This window comes from Rhagoletis pomonella, unplaced genomic scaffold (genome assembly GCF_013731165.1).
Source record: "Rhagoletis pomonella isolate Grant_MI unplaced genomic scaffold, Rhpom_1.0 Rhpom_scaffold_00011, whole genome shotgun sequence".
Classification (NCBI taxonomy): Eukaryota; Metazoa; Arthropoda; class Insecta; order Diptera; family Tephritidae; genus Rhagoletis; species Rhagoletis pomonella.
In genome coordinates, this window is record NW_023458565.1 from 28,261,615 (window position 1) to 28,277,446 (window position 15,832).

At 34.8% G+C, this 15,832-nt stretch overlaps 1 protein-coding gene across 3 annotated transcripts in view; it reads right to left on the reverse strand.

Moving 5' to 3' along the window:
• Positions 1-15,350, reverse strand: part of LOC118746915 (tyrosine-protein kinase Abl) — a 25,269-nt gene extending 9,919 nt beyond the window's left edge. For all 3 annotated transcript variants that reach the window (XM_036480898.1, XM_036480897.1, XM_036480896.1), the window contains exons 1-4: positions 15,261-15,350; positions 749-1,268; positions 210-625; positions 33-61 (exon numbers count right to left, since the gene is read on the reverse strand). In XM_036480898.1, the coding sequence (XP_036336791.1) occupies positions 33-61; positions 210-625; positions 749-1,268; positions 15,261-15,318 (1,023 nt within the window). In that variant the 5' untranslated portion in view covers positions 15,319-15,350. The remainder of the gene's footprint in view (positions 1-32; positions 62-209; positions 626-748; positions 1,269-15,260) is intronic.
• Positions 15,351-15,832: the final 482 nt, after the last annotated feature.

Consider the following 15,832-nt stretch of genomic DNA (forward strand, 5'->3'; position numbering starts at 1 on the left):
AGATTGCCGTGCGACATGAATTCGGTGATGATGTAAAAGGGTGGCTCACGCGTGCAAACGCCTAGAGAAATATAATAAAAAAAGAAAGATAAGTAACTATAAATGCAAGGCAGATATGGATCTGATTTAAATGCCCATTTTAACATTTTCAAATATGCTGCAACTTCCTGCAACGCAACAATCTTAGTAGCACCAATTTCTTTACTCACCAATTAGTTGCACCAAATTTGGATGCTTCATCTCTTTCATAATAGCCGCCTCTTCGAGGAAGTCCTTGAGTGCCATTGTATCCTCCTTGAGCGTTTTCACAGCCACAGTATTGCCGTAACGCTTCCAAACAGCCTCGTACACTTCACCGTACTGGCCGCCGCCCAACTTATGCTTCATCACAATGTCCGTACGGCAGATTTCCCACTCGTCCGGTTCGGGACTGAGTGGGAAAACGGTCGGTTTATTTTGTTTGGGCGCCGGGTAAAGCAATGGCGTAATCAACCCGTGCCCTTCATGTTGTACACTATGATGATGCACAAGTTCGGCGAGTGTATTAAATTTAGCTTCCGCTGTGACAAAAACTTTACCATCCGGATCCTCTGAGATGCGATAGTGATATACACGCCCTTCGTATCTGCACATAGAAAAACCAAAATAGAGAGCGATATAATTAAATTTCCTTATTTACTTTATTATAGCGTTCAAATATGTACATATACATATATGTATGTATTAACATTCGCCCAAACGTGCATACCTCAAACTGATGCTCCTTTGGCCTGGCGAACTTTCACTTTCGCGCACCAAGAAACTACCGTTGATGCCTGAGCTGAGCAAATATTCGGCTGCATTGCGCGATATGGGTCCATGATACCAAGAGTGTTTCTCCAGCGAGTTAAGTGGCGTCACATAGTTCGATGGTACCCAACCGACATTGCCGGAATCTGAGTGTGCCTCACACCATTCGCCCGATTTGTTGTACGATAAAATACGCACCTGTTCTCCCTTCTTCAGACTTAGTTGATTCTCACCACCAGCTTGAAAGTCATATAATGCTACAAATAATTGTGGATCGTCCTCTTCGGGGCCGGGTGCTAGCAGATTTTCTTTGGATGTCCAACGATGTGCTGACTCAAAGCCAGATGTGGCTGAGCTGTGGCCTTGACTGTGGCTTTGTGTGTGCATCGAAGCGCCATCCTGGCCGGGCAAGTCTGCGTCAGTCAGCAACGTTGTGCCGGCAGGAATGTGTGGCAGCGGGCGAGATTGTCGCAGCGCTTCTGTAAATAGGAAAAAAAATGGAAGGGAGAAAATGTTGTAAATAACTGTATTTTAGTTAGCTAGTGTAAGTTACTTGATAATGGGTTAGTAATTTGGGTGATGCAATGCGATTAAAGTACAAATGTTAACCTTTATTTCAAATATTTGTATAGAAAATTTAAGGATGATCAGTTGATGGAATTTGAGTAGAAATCGAAGTATGAAAGAATCAACGAAAATGTTTTTGGCTGCTTGAAGAACCGGCATCTACTTGTAGGCAAATTAATCAATTACCGAAAGTGAAGTCTGTTTTGGGTTTGTCTGAAACGCCGCGTCATTACCATCACTCAGTAGTACATACATATATGTATGTTAGGGCGGGCCAATTATTTACACTATGCGCGTTTAACATAAGAGGATTCTAGGCGTAATTCTAAGCAACTTTGTCGAAGAAACAATGGGTCTCAAATCAGTTTTGAGCTTGCCAAGTTGCAAAAATTGGTTTCGAAAAAAATTTTGAAATTTTCATTGTTGAGCCCTCTGGTGGAAGTTCTAAGAAAAAGATAAGTGCAGAAATGAATACTTCATATCAAAAACCGCTTATAGCATTTTTTTTTTACAAAATTTAAGCACTTTACGACGCTACAGCAAAATGCTAAGAAACCTAATTTCGCAATTTGGCAAACTGCAAAATGATTTTATACACATGGTTTCTTCGGCGAATGTGCTTAGAATTGCACGTAGAATCCTTCGCGCATCGTCGAAAAAATCACCCATACAAATTGACCAGCCCTAATGTATGTTTGTACTATATGAAATTTCGCCCATCGAGTGTTTCTTATGCATAAGAAGTTGAAAGTACCTATTTCATCACATTATTTAATCAATTTCAATGATGTTGCAATCAACACTCATATTTATTGTATATCGTTCCACATCATCCAACGATATGCTCCATTTGCCCAACATTAAAACTAAATACATATATCAGAGCAATACTTTTAATTTAAAAGGGGATGGGCGGACAGATGTTGCATACCCATTTGAAGGTACATATACAAATCTCTCGGCCGACTCATATGAATGTAAATTAGTGCCTGCTCAAAGATACCCAATAGGAACTTCGACCATTCATACTACATACACATTTATATAAAGAGAACTGAACAGATATATCTACATATCGTCACCTGAAATGCAAAAAGTGGTAACAAACATCGTCGCTAAAATGCAAAAAGTCGTAGGTAATAAAGATTTTAAATTCCAATTTTATTGTTATCGTTATTTATATGTAGTTACAAAGCAAAATAGCAGGTTTCCAGAGTTTTACACAACTACCAGATTTGATATCACTATCGCAAGTGATTTTTTTATTGATGCCTATCTATAGGTACTTGATGATTTATAGATATTTTTAGTAATTTATCCGTATTTTTTTAGTGATTTATCGGTAGCTTTGTCGTTATTTGTCGATAGTTGTATCGTTATTTGTCGACAGTTGTATAGTTAAGAATTTCTATCGATTATTATGATTGCAGAAAATATTAGAAATATTAAATATTATCTTATATATTATAGCTTAAGTTACTGCTGCTATTTTCTATCGAAAATCGTATTTTTTTTTAAGAAACAAAATCGTCTTCTAAGACTTATTTTTTTGACATAAATGACCTTTTTCCAAAAATGCCGCTAGAAAATTTGGTAGGAGGAAATAAAACAATACTTTATTTTGGAACAAATTTCTCATATCCCTCGTCAAGTTTGCTTTAAAGACCAACCGGTTTCGGCGTTGTGCCACATTCACTGGTATTTTTTGTTCTTCGGTATGGCGGAATCTTATTCCAAAACCAACACCAACAAATAGAACAATCTTTAGTTTCAATAAACAATTTCGATAACGAGCGCTTTTCTCGGGCTTAGCGAGCATCGAAAATCAGTTAGGAATGAATTAGGAATTGGTAATAAGGATTGGGATTCGTTTTGCGATTCCGTTCACTTGAATGAAGTCGTAGTTTACTTTCAAATTAATCCGTCGTAGACTATAAAATTAAAAATAATTGTAATTTGAACGCGTCGATGTTGGTAGCACCCGTGTTGAGTGTGTCTAATGTGTACTTTATTATTTGAGCACAGATACCAAATCATCATGACAAGTTACACGATTGAGCAGCAAGTTCCAAATTATAAAACTTTATTATCAGAAGGAGTGTTAGTTAGTACAAATGTTGGGTTAGTCGCGCCAATTTCACGTTTACAAGCATAATTGCCGTATGTGACACGACGCAGACCCAGGAAAGGCGGTAAAATAATACCACAAAAAGTTACTATTTAGCGGCCATCGACGTTATTGGGCCGTACTTGCTCGAAAGCGACGTTGGTAGGGCCATACCATAACAACACCAAACGCTTCAGAACAGTGATAATCGCTTGAAAAACTTTCTAATTAAAACCCATAACCGATTCCCCTATCCTTTTTTGTAATAACTTCAAGACTCACGCCATACACGGAAAACGAAGCTCAGACTAACACTTAGGGCCGTTTTCTGAAGTAACCTTTAACTTTAAAGCTCACTTTATATTTAAAGGTAGGATTAAAAATAAAGCTATGTCTAAAGTTTAATATTTCTATTGTCGATTTTTGTCGCATGTGTGTTTCTTGGTTGTAAACCAATTTAAAACCGATAATAAAATGCTTTACTTTAATCACAATCATAAATTTTAATGCAACCTTTATATATAAAGTGAGCTTTAAAATTACAGGTTATATAGTGTAGGTAGTTTGTGACCAGCAGTAATCCTAGGATTTCCAAATAAACAGCTACTTGTATGAAGTAAATAAAAAAAAGTCAACTAAGTCCGCACCAATCGTATTCCCTACAGGGTGCTAAAGCCTATGACGAAAGCAAGTTTAACTTCATGGTCGAGGCTAAACGCGATAGCCCACATTCATTCGTAGGCACATATGTATGTATGTTGGTACATATGTATGAATGTACATAAGGACATATAGACGATGCGAGAAAAGATGGCACATCAACATTTTTACCAGTTTTGACTACTTTTATTTTGATTTTTTTAAGCTTCATTATTTTTGATTTTTTTTTTTTTGCTGACGTTATCACGCATTTTCTTCCTTACAAAGTAATTTTTTATATGGAAAAGAGTTCATAACACGTCAGCAAAAAAAAAAAAACTAAAAATCAACTAAATTTTCTAGAAACTTAAAACTTGCACTTTATTATACTAGAATTTAATAAGCTCTAAAACTGCGTACCAAAAATGATTCTAGAAATAAAAATTTAAATCGTTGGAATTGGGATGAAAAGTTTTTTGAAATGTTTATAATTTTTGTACAAAGTCTTAAATTTAGATTTATATGGTATTTGTTAGCTAAAGAGCTATACTTTTATACAAAAATAATGAGCCTTAAAAAAAGTAAAGGAAAAGTAGTCAAAACTGTTAAAAATGTTGATGTGCTATCTTTTGTCGCGGGGTGTGCATATACATATGAACATGTGTATACGCACATACCCAGTCGGACTTGGTTGCTTTCAAAATGCACTTAGAGCACGGTTGTTTTTCCTTTCAGAAGTATGTAGTTCCAAGAACATGAAGCCTTTAAATCGCTTTTATACAGGTGTGAAACACAGAAAGAACGGTTCTTTAAGGAGGCAATTTCGCATAAGGAGGTTGTTGTTGGTTTGGAGAGCTTTGTAGAGTTTTTTATACTCGTTCGGACTTATTTACCGAGGTCAAAGCATTACAAAATGGTCATTTTAGCTGTGAAGTTTTCATGAGCTACTGATTTTTAGCCTTCCACTATGGTGAAAAAAGGATGTGATTACTTTTCCAAGCAGATATTTGCTAAATTTTCATACAGAAATTAATGTACATACTTCAAATAACTCATGAAGAAATGAGTACCTAAAAAGGCATTCTTTTCGGAACCACATGCTGCACAGTCCGACTGGGTAGTAGTAAACAGGAGCGAAGCAATTCAAGCGCCAATTGATAACCATGCAGTTGTTACTATTTCCATTGGCTAGACATTACCTCGCATGCCAAATTACATTGGTTTGTGTGAATGATGATCTTTGGTTGATTTGCAAATGCACCGGCCACACATTTCTCTTTGATAGTTCTAACTGACTTTTACTGGCGGTAACACCGATGCTTATTTTTGCTACTTTGATCACCAACCATGAAATGTTTATGTTATGTTAGCCTTGCGTCTCTTTCACTGTCAGCAAAAAATGTGGTTTTGCCTTTTTGGTGTTTTTGATTGAAAATTGCACGCGGGTTTCTTTTATGCGTATCTTGAGTAGGTTCAAGTAAGCAATGCGATTTCACAGGGGTAAAAGCAGTTTCTGTATGTACAGATGCCTATTTTGTGACGCCTAATCGACAAATTGATGCCGGTATACAGTAAGCAGTCTCTAGTCACTAACGGAGATTTTTCGTGGTTCACTGGTCTGATCGACAGCCTTGTGGAACCAGTATATTCATGTAAAACTAAGTAAATTTTCGGAATGAGAACTTGATCTACGGATGCCTTCATTCATATCAAACATTTTTCGTAAAGTGGGGCGGCCATTATGACTCTGATATTCATAATAACAAAGTCAAAGAGTTAGTATCACTTCGAAATAGGCTTAATTTGGGTCTCTAGTTTTCGCAGCATTCCTGGCAACGGGACTGATGCTAGTTAGTTTGGCCAGGAAGTGTGCCACATTGACCTCAAGTGAGAATCGTATCTCACACGCAATTAGAACTATACTTAATACTAAGAAACATTTTGAAACATGGTATTTGAAAACGGGTGAATATTTTTCACTTTTCAAGCAGTCGCTAAAATGTGAATGTAATCGCTCCACAGGTTATGCGTATCGAGAAGCCAAACTGATGTGGCACGAATACAACTTAAAAAGAACGCATGACCTCTTCTTAAAACCTGGAACGGCAGTTGCGCGACGTCGTTTTTTTATCAAATCTTATACGATGATACGCCCACTTAAAAATGTTTCTGTGATAAGCGACAGGAGGTTAGTTGCTGTTTTGCGCTTTTGGCAAATATTATTTAGTAATTTGTACTGTGATATTTTGAAAATGATCGAAGTAATTAGCTGCCAGACAGGCCCACAAAATCCAGCCCAATCCCGCCGGCGGCTCTCTCGGTTGAAACAGTCAAAATCATTGCTTTTCCCCCGAGTAAAATGATCGTATAAAAACCTTACTAACTACATACATACATTGCAGAAGTAAATAAGCAAACTTGTTTTGAGAGAAGTCAAAGAAAGAGAGCAGGCCCACCAACCAGACAATTGTACTTTCAAAAGTCACTTGAATTTATGAGTACTTACTTAAGAATTTAAGGCAAAGAAAGGAAAAAAAAACAAAAACGTAACCGGCGCATTTTGTTATGCGAGCGTTGGGCAAGTAAGTTCTAGTGCTGGTTTCTTGTCCAAATACGACGCTTAAAAGGGCTTTCGAGAGCTAAGGAGCGTGGAATGACAACAGTCACCTGAGCAAGTACTCGTATCAAATAACAACACAAAGGGAAACAATTGACTGCCGTCGTCTGAACGGATGAGAACTAGAATTTTACAGGCAATTTATGTATCGCAAAGTATTTATGCAGGAATTCCTCAATAAACGTAGTGTGTAGATGTATGAATGTACATTAGGGCGGTCCAAAAATGCATGTGAAAAAAGTTAAGTCCGAATTTTAGTGCTCTCATCCCCTATATCGAAAAAAAATCCCCGTTTTTTTATTTCGACATCAAAAAACATTTAGAGATCGCTCAAAGCGCTTAAAGTTTTCCATGTATTTTATATGGGGAAAACTCACTTTTCGTTGAATTGGTATGAAATTCTTGTAAATCAATATTTCTCGATCGGAAAACTATGTTTTTCTTCACCAGATTCCCAATAATAATATCCAAATGTTTATTTTACCATTTTCTAAAGTTAACACTTTTTTGTGGGCCACCCTATTACATTTTTTTTTTGGTTTTTGGGGGACCTATAAAAAATAGTTGATTAAATAAACAAATGGATGTTATTACTGGAAATTACCTAAAGAGAAACAAAGTTTTCCGATCGAAAAATGTTGATTTTAACTTGTTTTGGACCACCCTAATGTACATACATATGCAGTATTTGTATGTAAGTAGCCGCGGTGCTATCAATTGTACAAATACTGGTTCATTTGTATTTGTGGTTGAATAAATTTGTTGCTACCATTTTCATTGAGAAAATAAATAATTCACGAAGTCTGAGTGGTGATGAGAAGGAAAAATCGTGTTTTGCGCTTTGAGAGTATGTCTTTTCTTTTTTTCTCTTCTTTACCTTCAAAGAAGCCACATTTTTATGTTGTGGGAAGATACTTAAAAAATTACAAGAAAGTTAAAGGTACAGAAATCATTAGTGCAATTTGTAGTGCTGTTTTTGTTTTTTTTTTTGTGTTTTTGCTGCAAAATTCAAGGAGTGCTCGGTTAGGTTGACTAGTTAATAGCTTGTTTTTGGTCGCTAGCAAGCAGCATCGGTATGCTTGTACAAAGTCTGGGGAGTATTAATGGTGCGAAAAATATAAAAAATTATGTTGTGGTGAAAATATAAATCTCGGTTTCGCGGAATTCAGGAAAATAAGTGTGAATGTTATAGTACCATGTAATTGTCATGAATTGGTAATAATAAATTGAGGGAGCAGCTTGGTCTGAGCCTCAGGAGGCAAGTTATAGATAAATTCCTAGAATTAATTCCATAAAATCCTGTTCTCCGAGTTTGGGCCGAAAAAAATCCAAAATATTCTATGAATTTTGTTTTAATACCCTTATGTAGCTTTAGGCGCACTTGTAATGAGTTCTACTTTGAGTTTTGGTTTATTTTCAAAACCCACAGTAGACAATTAGTTAATGTGATACAGTAACTAAAAATATTGAACAAATAATTTTGCGCATATCAGCAAATCTCAATAGTTGTTTTTTAGTGTCAATTCCTTCTATCGCCAGAAAAAAAAGCGCTAAAGCATTCCTCTGACATACATATATTTCAATCAATGTAGTTCCAGAAACAAGTACAAAAAAAATAAAATCAATTGTTTGAACATTTTTAGCCTAAATGGAAAAATTCATTATGAAGGAAATGTTCTACAACTAAGTGATACCTGCCAATCGATTTCTTTTTTCACCGAAACTCAAATTTTCATTTGTAATTTTAACGCAAAATGAAAAAAATAACAATTATTATTATTTTGTTTTTTATTAAAGATTTAAAAACTTGGATATAAAATAAGAAAGATATAGCAAAAAACGCCATTTAGCGGTTTTTAGTGATTGCCTAAAATAAAATAAGTGTTTAAATAAAACTGACACACGCTAAACTTTTTTTCTTTCACAAGTCGTGATACAGCTTACTGCCAAATTATGTGTTTTCTTGATAAATTATTTGTAAAGAAATTTTATTAAGATTTTTATCGAGTAAAAGTTCCCATCGCATTCTCTGTCAATATTTATAAAATAAAAAGCTCTACGATTTCCACAAGAGGGGAACAGATTTCCACATGAGTGGAACTGATTTCATTGTCGCATATGAAAAATATGAATTTAAAATCAAAAAAGCTTTTGACTGCCGTATCCGAGTAGGTATAGATGTCGGCTATAAATTCTGTGTGGCGCAGGTTCAAATGCCGAAATATGCAGTATTTAAACGATAGAAAAAAAAATTTTAATATACTTACGTACATATACTCTCAGAAGTCAAGAAAATAAAAATGTTTAATGCCAACCACTTTTAAACGAAATACCTGCTCTTCCGAGTGAGATGAAACCTTGATCTCTCTGCCACGCTCTCCAAACAAGACTACCATTTTTCGGCCCCAATTTTACTGTACTACTTTGAACTTTTTGAATGCACACTCGTATTTATAGGCAAAAGCTTATCCTATTCCTATCCTATTTTCCTTGCCTAATTTGTTCTATGAGAGCGGTTTTCATGGCTCGAGGACCGAGAATTGAACCTGAGTCCTTCATAGTACACTATCACTTGGCTACGGCGAAATAACTAAGGGGTATCTAAAAAAGTAAAAAAAAATATTAGTTGCCTGTAAAACTCGATTAATATGTTGTGGAACTGTAAACCCACAAACAGATTAGTTTCGCATTTACCTACTCACTTAGAAACGCACTAGTTTGTTTATGAGTACGACGAGTACTACTTTTTTATTGTTGATTGTTGCGTAAAAACACATTACCACAAAAGATTTTGCAACTGACAAGTGAAGAGTGTTGGACGCGTCAGAAGCAACCGCAAAACATTGTCGTTTTTGTTGGTGCTGTTGCTGTGTGCTGGATTTTGTTCTAGTGGTTAAACAAAAGCTTGGCGATTTCTTTTTGCATGTACTTAATTAAATGGCGACGCAATGACACACAAACCAAACAAAAAAAAAGCGAATATTTACTAGAAAACACTTAAGCTGGAAAAACGCTAATTCGCATTCAAAAGTATGCCTTTCTGGAACAAGCATGAAAGTGACATCTGGGTTGGTTTACTTTGCAAAACAAAAAAAGTTAATATCAAAAGGACTAAGAAGTTTTCGCAAATGTCCTTTCTTCAAACGACGAGATGACTTGAACGTAAAAAAATATCTATCAGATTCATATCTTAGCCAAAGGTACATACATAGCCAGTATTCGTACATTAATTTGTATTAGTTCCTTTTGATTTTTTTAGACCAGGCAAGCCATCTAACGCAATAAATAAAATTTTTTCGCATTCAAATTGTAAAGCAAAATATACATAAAAACCACTAGCAATGTTTAGGGCAGGGACCGAATATAACAGTTATTGATGAAAACTGTCATGGAAAAATTCACTGTGAAAATGTTCTACAACTAACAGCCAGTTTCACTAAACTATTTAAATGGAAATTAACTTAAATTTAATTTTGTATTTAATTCTCATTTAAATAATTTTCAGTTTCAATAAACTTTTTATTTAAGTAAGTAAAAAGTGGTTGCAAAACAGACTAGGCCAGCGAAAGCTTTCATTTGTACTGAGAGCTTTTGAAAGCTTTGGCACGCTGTGTTGTAAAGCAGGGCTGGTATACAAGCAGCAGATACACAATGATCAGGTGATTAAACGTGTAACACCTCTGAGTGTGGTTATTCTGATTTAATTTTTATTTAAGTGAAGAGCATAGGTCACTTAAATCAAAATTAAAATTGATTGGAGAAACCAAAAATTCGAAAATTAAAGTATTTTTCACTTAAGTAATTTGGTGAAACCGGCTGTAAGTGATACATACCAATCGATTTATTTTTTCACCGAGACTCAAATTTGAAAATAAATTTTTATTTGCAATTTTTATGCAATATTTAAAAAAATAACAATTATTTTTGAACTTTATATTATAAATCGAAAATAACAATTATTTCTGATTTTTATATTATACGTCTTAGATAACAGTTATTGAAGACTTTTATTTATAAAAGTTATCAATAAAAATCAGTCAAAGACTATTACTTTTAAAAGCCATCAATATAAATCAGGCACCGGCTTTTATTTTTTAAATCATTCGCATAAAAGTCATTAACATTTTTCGCAGTTAAGAAGGTGTTGGAAAACAAAAGTTTACTACGACTTTTACTAATGACTTTTTATTTATGACTTTTATAAATCAAAGTCTTCGATAACTGTTATCGAAAACACATAATTTAAAAATCAAAAATAAGTAGCTGTTATTTGCAGATTATTTAGATACAAATCAAAAATAACGGTTATTTAAGTAATAAAATAAAAGTCAGAAAATAATTGTTAAAGAGCGATTTTTTTAATGAAAGTTCTAACTGTTATAGTCCCTGGTTTAGGGTGTTTGTGATATGTTTTTCTTAATTTTTTTTGCATTTAACGAATGTTGTGTTTCATACATAAATGCCATAGACTAAAAAACATGATGAAAAAAAATCATCTCCACAAATTTCGTTGTTGTTTTTTTTTTTTTGTTATAAAAGAAAATTTGGGCTCTTATTGAATCACCCTGTTTGTATGTATGTATGTATGAGTTCTTTTAGTTTTGGTAGGGGGAAATATTAATTTATCCAAACGGGTTATCACACAAGCTTGCCGCACCATTGACTACAGAACAGTTTACGCTTTTGTTCAAACTGACCGGAGGAGACCCAAATGAGCGCCACAGGCATCATCAATTTATATGTAAATTGCATACATAAACTTCGTATATACAAAAATTCATAAGTGCATATCTATATGCATTAGGGTGGTCCTTAAAAATCAAATGAATGATTTTTTTCAGTCTCACCCCCTCAATCGGTAATACCATAATCATAGATATCACATATAAATTTTGGTCCCAATTGGAAACCGTTAAGGCATGTCGCACAGGGTGCAAAGTTCAGAAACTCTATAGAAACTCGAAAAATTAAAATAAATTTTTTTTCACCTAATTCCCAAAATCGATACTACTATAGTCGAAGATAACACATAGAAATTTTGTACATGATTGGAGACGGTTAAGGCGTGTCGCACAGAGGTCAAATTTCAGGCTACCCACCCTATGAAGTCGTCTTAACCAACTCCAAACGGGACCAACATTTATATATGATATCTTCGACTATAGTAGTATTGATTTTCAGTATTAAATGAAGAAAAAATAAAAATTTTTTAAGTCTCCATAGAGGCATCTGGTCTTTGGCCCCTTTGCGACACGCCTTAACCGACTCCAATCGGGACCAAAATTTATGTCATATCTATGATCATGGTATTACCGATTGAGGGAATGAGTCTGAAAAAAATCTTTCTTTTGATTTTTAGGGACCACCCTAATATGCTAGTGCATGTATGTAAATATGTATATATGTATATTCATTCATAAAAATTATGAGCTTTACAAACTGTGCAGTGAATAAGAAATAAAAAAAAAATATCGTCTTTCAACTGAGACAACTGCAGGCCGGAAATGCAATGCCAAGAAGAAACGAAAATTGGAGTAATGTTTTTTATTTGTTCATTTTTAATATGAAAATCACGTTTATTAGAAAACATTTACAATGTATGTATGTATGTATACATATGTACAAACATATCCATTTATATAGGCTACTTTTATTTATTTGCTATGCAATACATTAGGGTGCTACACGTAAAATAGTAACTAGCTAGTTGCGGTTTTCGCAAGCGATTCACAAAATTTGGTAAATATTACCAAACTCACTAAAATGTTTGTCTCAATTCAGTGTAATTCAGATGATCTCTTGAAGATCATAAACAAATTAAATCTTATGACAAGCCTCAACTTTCGGCAACGAGCAATACGTTAACACTGTGCTGAGTACCAGGGCACTGTAGGCTCGATGGCAACGAGGTCGCTGACGAATTGTCACGAAACAAAAATCGAAATCGAACTGGCCTTACAAAAATACTTTAGACTCAGGGGTATCCGGTGAACTATTTTCCGGTGCGGTCCAATCTATAGACGAACCCTTTACAATAAGGAATTCTTTCGCGATCCAGCTTAATGTATCTACTATGTACATCAATATATTCACATGCTGGCTCTCAAATATCTTCATTAATCGCTGCGGGCATAATTCTGAAAAGAGTTGCAAAGCGATTAATTGTCATGATTAGGCAGTTCCACGGCGGCAGAGTGACGGATCAGCATTCATAGCAAATAAATATGTATTTGCTTTGATTAACAAGAGATTAATGTATGCATGCCCGGAAAATGGGAGCAAATAAGAAATGTGTAGAGTCTTCTGGTAGTAAAAACAATATACATAAATATGTACATTGCTAGAGTTAATGAGAGATGCATCCGATTTTCACTTCAAGCCACTGTACATACATACATATATGCGGAAAAAAGCGCTGACAATTCCTACAATAAGAATTGGCCTTTAAGTAACTTACACATTACATTAAATATAATCAAATCCACCTGTTAAACTTCGCTTTTCATTGACAATAGCGAGACCATAATTGAAATTTACAACAAAATTCATGCCCAGAATAAAACAAAGTTAATTGCGCAATAAAATGGCGAAAAATGTAATAAAAAAGATTTAATGGCCGTCAAACCAAGCGAAGTCGTGCGTATTTAATTGTACGAATATGTACACAAACACAGCTATGTAAGTATGTAAGCAGCATAGGGACAATGCAGGCGTCAGTTGGCTGGCTTTGAACTAACAAAAAACTCTTGCCATATTTGATTGGAAATTATTGAGCGGTGACAATTTCATGGAATAGTAATTTCGAAACTGCGCTATTATTTTTGAAAAAAGGTTGAAAAAAACGTCGTAAATTTGCCTACAAAATAAATTTAATTGTAGGATAAAAACAAAAAATTATTAAAGCAATTAATATTCAATGCAGTGGTGACAGGTGCAGGCCGACAAATTTAATTTAACAAATTTTTCAAAACACACTCTGAGCCGCGTGGCTGAAATTTGATCGTCTGGTTGGTTTTTGTAATTCAATACTTATGTTCACACAAATATCGACTTGAACAGAGATAGCCACTTCATAAGGCCGCGCACCCATATTTTTTCAGCTTTTTATACAATTCATAAAGACGAACAGACTCTAAGAAAGCAGCTCCCTCTCACAGTCTAATGCTATCTTAAGGCGTGCAACTATCGAGACTTTCATATAACGTTAGCAGGAGCGAAAGTTTTCAGAGCTAACTAAGGAGTATACAACTCAAAAAGTGGCTGGGCGGAGCATGTTCGGAGAAGCTTTTCCTAAAATTCCGTATCTTCAGGGCTAAGCTTGATTAGGTTAAGGTGATTACTCCAAGCAGGGGGCCCTGTAAGCATCATCAGTTCTCTGCGATATGTCTACAAACGGAAACGGCTAAGCTAAAGCAAAAACGTAGTTTCCTGGGAAGATACCTTAACAACCTCCGGTTCACCTTCGGTTAGAAAAACCGTGCAGCCACACATACCTAGGTTCTCGCCCAGTATTCGGTGAGCTACGAAGACACAAGGCCCATCTGTCCCAGCAATTAATTTAATGTTGCCTTAATGGCAGCAACCTGTATCTGTCTGCAAAACAATAAAAGTGATCTGGAAGCCTAAATTTGAAGCTGTTAGGCAAATATTGTGAAAAAACTAATTTACGAATACTTCTGTGATTGACTGTATGTTGTATATCAAAATATCCCTAAAAATTAGTTCGTGGAAAAATGTTTATTAATGGAAAGTGCAAAAATATGAACTACCAAGTCGGCGATGCTCTATCTTTTGGTCGTATAACCGACTTCCGGTTTCTAGCGGAAGTGGGTTAAACAAACCTAAAGTCCATTCTTTAAAAACGAGACATCCATGTTTTTATCACAAACTCGGACAAAAATACATAACTTTTGTCGGATAATTTTTTTTTGAATGAACTTCCGGTTAAAAAAATGGACCGGCATATACTTCTGCCGAACTTTTCTTTTCGAGACCCGTCAAAAAAATGAGATGTTGTTCACACAAAGGCATTCTTGCGGAACTACTATAAGTATGAAGGAAGGAAGAAATAATAACAGCGATTAAATAATCTGAAATAACAAATTTAAAAATATAATGCAAAAGTAGATATTAATTTCACGAGCTTGCATCACTATTAAAAGCTCTTAACCCTCCTTAGTCGATAGTGTGAGCATTCGGTACAGATTTTAAAAGTTAATATTTATGTAAATATTTCAAAAGGTCAAGGAGTCATATGATATGAATATTTTTTGCTTAATTCTATGATTTTATTGACTAGATTTATTTCTTGCAACCATCCTAGTTAGCAAATTGAGTTTGCAAAATGTCAATGAAATCAAGGGAATTAGACATTGATGACATTTCAAATCCTCACTTCAATTAAATATTTAAGAGTGCAAATCTAAGAGCTGCGAAAGTGGATGAGTGAAATTGCTTGATTTTTTCTTATTTTTATTTGTTTTTGTTTTTTTTTTTTGTTTGGTTAGTTGAATGATTGATCGGTTAGTTGGTTAATTTTACCTAAATGTATTTGATATTTAGCCGCATCACGGAGTTGCTGTTGCTGAGCTCTGTGCATTGGACCTATAATGGGAAAATAAGTAGAAATAAGAGAAGAATATTTTGTTAAAGCAGAAATCATAGTTTATAATATTAAGATTCTTGATTTTTATTACAACAAAAAAAAAGTTAACATTCCTATGACTTGCCGCAGGGAGATGATGATGGAAGTGAGCAGTGCGATTCGACGACGATGACAAGGCGCATTTAATTATTTACAATTTATGTGCTAATGAAGCAGGGGGATTGCGCCAGTAAGAATCTATATATAAATATGCACATACACATGCACATACATATGTATGTATGTATAGTTAATTGAAAAAAGCGGTCGATAGTGTTGCGTTTGAGAGAAGAAGTGATGAAGATTTCTGATAATGGACGAGTTATGGCAAATGCAGTAAAGGGCAAGATAATTCAACATGGGCAAGTAGTAAAGGAATATTAAAAATGCCAGAGAAAATTAAAATCTTGAGCTATGCGTTGTTAAGAAACGAAAGCAGAAAACGAAAGAAATAAATATTATAACAACT